The sequence below is a fragment of the Lactuca saligna genome, chromosome 4 (assembly GCF_052625555.1).
Source record: "Lactuca saligna cultivar CGN05327 chromosome 4, ASM5262555v1, whole genome shotgun sequence".
NCBI lineage: Eukaryota > Viridiplantae > Streptophyta > Magnoliopsida > Asterales > Asteraceae > Lactuca > Lactuca saligna.
In genome coordinates this window covers 38,478,753-38,484,791 of record NC_136420.1, presented here as the reverse complement: position 1 = coordinate 38,484,791, position 6,039 = coordinate 38,478,753, and the positions used below count along the sequence as shown (strand labels likewise).

At 35.2% G+C, this 6,039-nt stretch overlaps 1 protein-coding gene across 2 annotated transcripts; it reads right to left on the bottom strand.

Annotated features, from left to right (window-relative positions):
- Positions 1-625: 625 nt before the first annotated feature.
- Positions 626-5,127, bottom strand: LOC145041638 (U-box domain-containing protein 44-like). Of its 2 annotated transcripts, none has more exons than XM_078989776.1 (6): positions 4,941-5,127; positions 4,427-4,638; positions 2,758-4,086; positions 2,380-2,683; positions 1,826-2,313; positions 626-1,727 (listed from the first exon to the last, which is right to left on the bottom strand). In XM_078989776.1, the coding sequence occupies exons 3-6, from the start codon at positions 3,976-3,978 to the stop codon at positions 735-737; spliced, it is 3,006 nt and encodes a 1,001-aa protein (XP_078845902.1). In that variant the 5' UTR covers positions 3,979-4,086; positions 4,427-4,638; positions 4,941-5,127; the 3' UTR covers positions 626-734. The 2 variants fall into 2 exon arrangements, with proteins under 2 accessions (XP_078845902.1, XP_078845903.1); XM_078989777.1 differs by having other exon boundaries at positions 4,427-4,549.
- Between the last annotated feature and the right edge of the window lie 912 nt (positions 5,128-6,039).

The window sequence follows — 6,039 nt, the reverse complement described above, 5'->3', positions numbered from 1 at the left end:
CCCCAATACTCAAACACAACTAGCAAGACTGTTGGTAACAAAAAGAATGAGATAGAACCTAAAAAAGTTGGTACAAAACTATGAGAAGAACCGGATATTGTGTAATCCGTATCCACTCTATACAACATTGGAGTTACAAGCAGCAAGAAATAAGTCCATAAATGACTATCAAATCATAAAATTTCTTTTAAGGCAAGGTTTTCTATATAACCGACATGATAAAAACACGTTGGATTATGTTCGATATGCTTTAGACTAATAACAAGATTGATGTCAATAAGAGAAATTTGCAAATTATGCCCCACCTTTGCTTGTCACTACTCACATCATACAATCAACCCATTTTATAAGTGGTCATTGCCATATTACAAAAGTGTTTATCATTCACACTACGTAGAAAACTTTCAATATATTCTACATCACACGATGATCCACTCTACAAAGCATACCCGGCCTATTTTGGACCCAAAATCAACGTTATCAACTTATTAACAAATAATTCAAACTTAAATCAAATACAAATATATATATATATATATATATATATATATATATATATATATATATATATATATATATATATATATATATATATATATATAAATGTATAAAACCTCTCAAGACGTTAGAAGCTTCAAACTTGAACATAAATCTCGTAACATATACTACATGATATACAATAAAATACAGAAACTGTGTACAAAATCAATTGACAAAAAAGAATTTCCAATGACCTAAAAATAAGACGACTGATCATGAAGCACATTTAACTGACCAAGTATCCTCGCAGCCAAAGATTTGGTCCTAGAATTCCCCCTCTGAGTCAAATCAACCAACGGCATATGCGCCAAATTCCCATATTTTTGCTTAAATTCCACCAACCTAAAAACCCTCTCTAACTCATTCAATACCTTTTCTTGCAAATTCGAATTATTGCTATTTAGCAATTTGATAATTTGAGGTATCGCATTAGCATCACCCAGTACTTTACACCCATACGTTAACCTTTCAGCTTCAATCAAAGTCAACAACGCATCCAAAGACGCTTCACATACATCGGAATCGGAATCCCCCAAAAGCGTCACCAGCGGCGCCACCGCATTCGCTTCCACTAAACAAAAATTCACCTCCACTTCGCACATTCCTTGATGCACCGGACACCTGGATTCCAATTGCGGCGAGAAGCACCGGAATAGACCCGCCTTCGGAATCGGCCGGGTCAACTCCATTGAATTTTTCGAAAGGTGCGCCAGGGAAATCGACGCCTTTCGTTTCGTGACTCCGGTTCCGACCTCGAGAAACTGGACAAGCAACGGAATCAGACCGGATTCCGCTACTTTCTTTTGTGATTCCTTGTTTGTTGGGTTTGTGAAATGACAAAGGGAACCAACCGCGTTTTCTATTACATGTTTTTTGTGGGGCCCATTTTGGGTTTGGAGACGGGAGGATATCACCGGGAGTCCTTCGGCTTTGACTAGTGACTCGGTGAGTTGAGTTGACTCGGTGAGATTTGAAATGATGCCTAGAGCTGAAGCAATCTCTTCTATATCATTTGAAGACTTGATTATTTTGATTAAAGTCTCAATTAATTGTTGCCCCATTCTATCTGTTATCTCTTTTTCTTCACCATCTTCTGTTAAACAACAAAACAACTTCACAGCATTTGCTCTTACTTTCGGGTTTTCATTGTCACATAAAACCACCAACGCTTGTTCGTTGTCTGAATTCTGAAAAAATATATATATATATATACAAATAAAAAAGTAAATTACATTTATTGAAAGATCAAAATGGAAGTAAAAGGACACAAAGAGGAATATATTACCTGTCTCAACTTTGATTTAACAGTAGAAGCTAAAGGAGAGTGGCACATGGCGTAAATAGCATGAAGCAAACATTCTTGCACCAAAGGGCGAGTACATGGAATAAAAGCAAAAAGGCTATCGATAGCTTCATCGGATTGGAATAAAGAAACAGGGGTATTTTCGGAATTCTGTGACATGGTTGATGTGGCAAGATGCATGATGATTGATGCTACTTCATCTTGTAAAGAATGGGATGATGTGTGATTGTAGAGAAGATTGACCAATGGAGTTACAGAACCTTGTGTGATCATTTGAGTGCTGTTTCTTTGTAAAGTTGAGAGGTTACAAAGTGCTTTAGCTGCTGTTTCTTTCATTCTAGGGTTTCCATGTGAGACTAAGTCAAGAAGTGGGCCCAGTGCACCTTTTTCAAATAAAGACGACTTGCTGTGATCTGTGAATTCCATTTCTGCTAATGTTGTCACCATGCTCATCTTCACTTCTTCAGAACCTGTGAAAAAAAAAAATGAGTCAATGATCAAGTGTTTGTAATAAAAGGGTTTGTATAAATTAATACCTGAAGATAGTCGATGAAGGAGATGTGTAAAGTAATTAGCTTTTGCCATTTGGATGACATTTTGATCAGAGGAAGAAAGAGAATCCAAAAGCTTGTGTGCATTAATGGCAGCTTGAGTGTCTTCATTGTTGGACATGGTGACCAAAAGTAGAATGCATCCCTGAACATTTCCAATTCGATTTCTTAAACCTTCATTTCTTGATAATTCCAAAAGCAATTCAACTGCTAACTTTCCTTCAGCAATTCTACGCCCAAGTGAACGAACTACACATTCAATCACACCATTCACCCTTGAAATCCTATCCTACAACAGAGTATGAGAATTAACAAAAGAAAAAAAAAAACATAAAATACTACAAGTTTAGTAATAATAAATACCTTTGCATCATCACTATCCTTTGACAAAATGGAAAGCAAGACAAGGGTACGAGTTCTAATCTCTCGGTTTTTACCACTAAGAAGCTCCACAAGGGTAGGAATGTAATTCTCCAGCACTATCCATTCCCGGTGAATTTCTCGTTCTTCACATAAGTTTTGAATCTGTTCAAGACAAGATATCACTTCTTCTTCTTTGTTTTCTGATAAAGGTTTTACAAGTTTTGATTTGATTGAAGCAATTGTGATCATGGTGTTTCTATCTTTCCATTCCTCGATTGATTGTTTAAGAGTTCTATTAGGGCGTAATGTAAGATTATCCAAAGGGATCATTGTAAGAGGACATGAAGTACTTCCATCAGAAAGCCATTTTTCAATGGCTGATCTTTCAAATGTGTGGCCTGAAGAAGTTTCCACGGGGTCCACCATAACTTCTCGTGTAATTGGACAATAAAATGATTGGAGAGGCTCTAAAGGTTGATTACCCAAAGAAGAACGTTTAGTCAAATACTTTCTTGCTTTTTCTTCATCAGAACATGTGGCATCTGCTCTTTCCAACAATGCAATTATCTGATCCATTTGAATTGCTTCAGCTTGATCTTTTCTCAGTTGTGCGTTTTCTATCTCATTCTTGAAATCTTCAAATTCCTTCTTTAATGTTGATCTTTCTGTTGAAATCCCTAAAATCTGTGCGATTGAAACAAGTAGATTGTTGGCATATGAACGATCCACGTTTCTTTCTTGGATTCCTGACTCGATTTTTTCAAGAATCATTTCATCTGCTATGGCTGTTTTGAACTCTGCAGACTGCATGCTTTCACAGAGTTGACCAAGTTCTTGCATCATGTTTGATGAGATTTCCAGCTGTGAAAAAGGGATTAGATGTAATGCCTTGCTGATTTCCCTTGTAATGTCTTGTATGCGTTTTGTAATTGATCTGCAACTTATCAAGAGGTAGACTTTGTTCTTTTTGCTGCATTCGGTTGTGAGTTGTTTGGCAACTCTGACTTGTTTGTTCAGGATCTCAACAAGAATCTTCTCGGAATTGCTGATGTGTTTTTTGTTTAATTCTTTTAGGAGAGGAACAAGTCTATTCAAATATGAAGCAAGTTCTGAAAAACATTCCTTCTCAACAAAGACATTGTTGACTTCAGAGACTACTTCCATTACTAATTCTACAGTATGAGAGATGCACTCTGTAGCTGCCATTGCCTCCAATGCCATTGTCTTATCATAAATATAAATAAATGCTACCACTTGATATGATCAAGGATCATGTTTGACTCAACTTAATGCCATAATATCATTCTCTCAGAAGATTAGGACAAGAACCTGAAGGAAAAAAAATTGGTCAATAGTCAACATATTTCATTACTCCCTTTGGTCCACACTAAGAGTTGAATTTGTCAAACTTAATTTTGGCCCATCTTATAAGTCCAATTTTTAGCTTCTTGGTGTTGATAATATCCTAATGATTTGCATATGAACTTTTACAGAATGTATCACCTAAAATGCTCTCCATTTATGACATATACAGCCTATCAACACAGATGATTCCTTCTTTGGTATAAAATGACATATACAGCCTATCAATTATGGTATACTCATCATAAATGTTTAATAACTTGAAGAATGGATGCTAATTATAGAAGATAGGGGTCTCATAGCGTACCAATTTTATGTTTGCGAACATGTATTCACAACAAAATCTTCTATTTACAGATGTCCTTCTTCTGTGTCACCACTAGGGTTTCACGTTGTTTTCATGTATTTACACCAGAGTCGATGAGCAAATCTGCGCATTCAAACACCTGTGTGAGCGAAACTGCCGGACGGCTATAAACTCCAATCGAATTCTAATGTTTCCGCGATTCTCTAGTTTTTCTGAAACAGCGTAATTTTTAATGTCAAACACAAGAGGTGACCTTCTACATGTGGTGAGAACTGAGAAATTCAATTTTAGGCATTTGGACTCTTGATTCTTCTTAGGCTAATAACCGAAATGGAGCTTGACTACTAAAAATAGATCAACTATATTATATGGCAAAGCTAATGAGACAGTTCATCTTTCTGATTATAAAACTAAAAACAGGAATTAACAACGAAATAGGGAGGGAGAAGACTTGGAGCAAGCGGAAGTCAACAGCAGCATCAAAGATATGGAAAGAATTGTAAAATTAGCTGACCTGATAACCAATTAACATAGAACTGTGGGAGAAATGCAACGAAGATAAGTAGTTCACGTGATCAACTTGATGTTTTGAATTGACGCCATTTTTGGGGATTTATTGAAGAGAATTACGAGGGTCTTGAGATGAAAGAGAAGAAACGAGAAACGGAAGAAGTCCCAGTAGGGACTAAACTAACCAGGTCAACACAAGAATATTCATTCAATGGAAAGTTCAAATTATTTTGCAAGTTAAAACCTTACTTTAATTTATTTTTTACTTTAAAAAATTGATCTAGAGTGTGTTGATAAACTACATAAACTGGGAAGACAAAAATAATTATATGTAAAAAAATAAGTTTGTTAAATATATAATTAGTACTATTATAAAAACATTTACATGTCGTAGCCTCTTAGGTACGAAAGGTCTCAAGCGAAATTCACTTTCTAAAATAGTATTTTTATATTTACGTTTCAAAGTCCCGGTTTCAATTTTAGGGATAGCGACTTAGGAGGGTAATAATGTTTTCTGTTTGTCCATATTTGGTCCTTAACATATTTTTTTTTTGTATGTATTACACTATTAATGTTGTTATAACTGGTTAGAAATAATCCATTTTACCGATTTCTTCGTATTAAAAGACTATTTGTAAACAGTTAGAATAACCTTAATAGTGTAATACGCACAAAAAATACGTAGAGACCTAAAATGGACAAACAATAAACGTTATTACCCTCCTAAGATTTTTAGTATTTATTTTTATATGTGTATTTCATATAAAGTTGTTAAAATTAAAAAAAATAAAAAATAGAAAGGTTTGGATTGGATTGGATTTTGTAACCACATCATTCAATTAACCTCTAACAAGGAGCTAGTGAGAAGAACAAATTAAGGTCAGATTGGATTTTGTAACCACATCATCTAGTTAACTCGAGCTTTAGAATTTCGAAACGAAACTCAACGAAAAGAAAGATCCACAACAGAATCAAAGAGCCTATCTTTTCTAGGTTTATTGCTACTAAAAAGTAAACAATTACGAAACGTCCAAAACACTCATATGACCACCATGAACACCGACTCAGGGCATTCCATATGAACCGTCAGTCTAGAATCCACC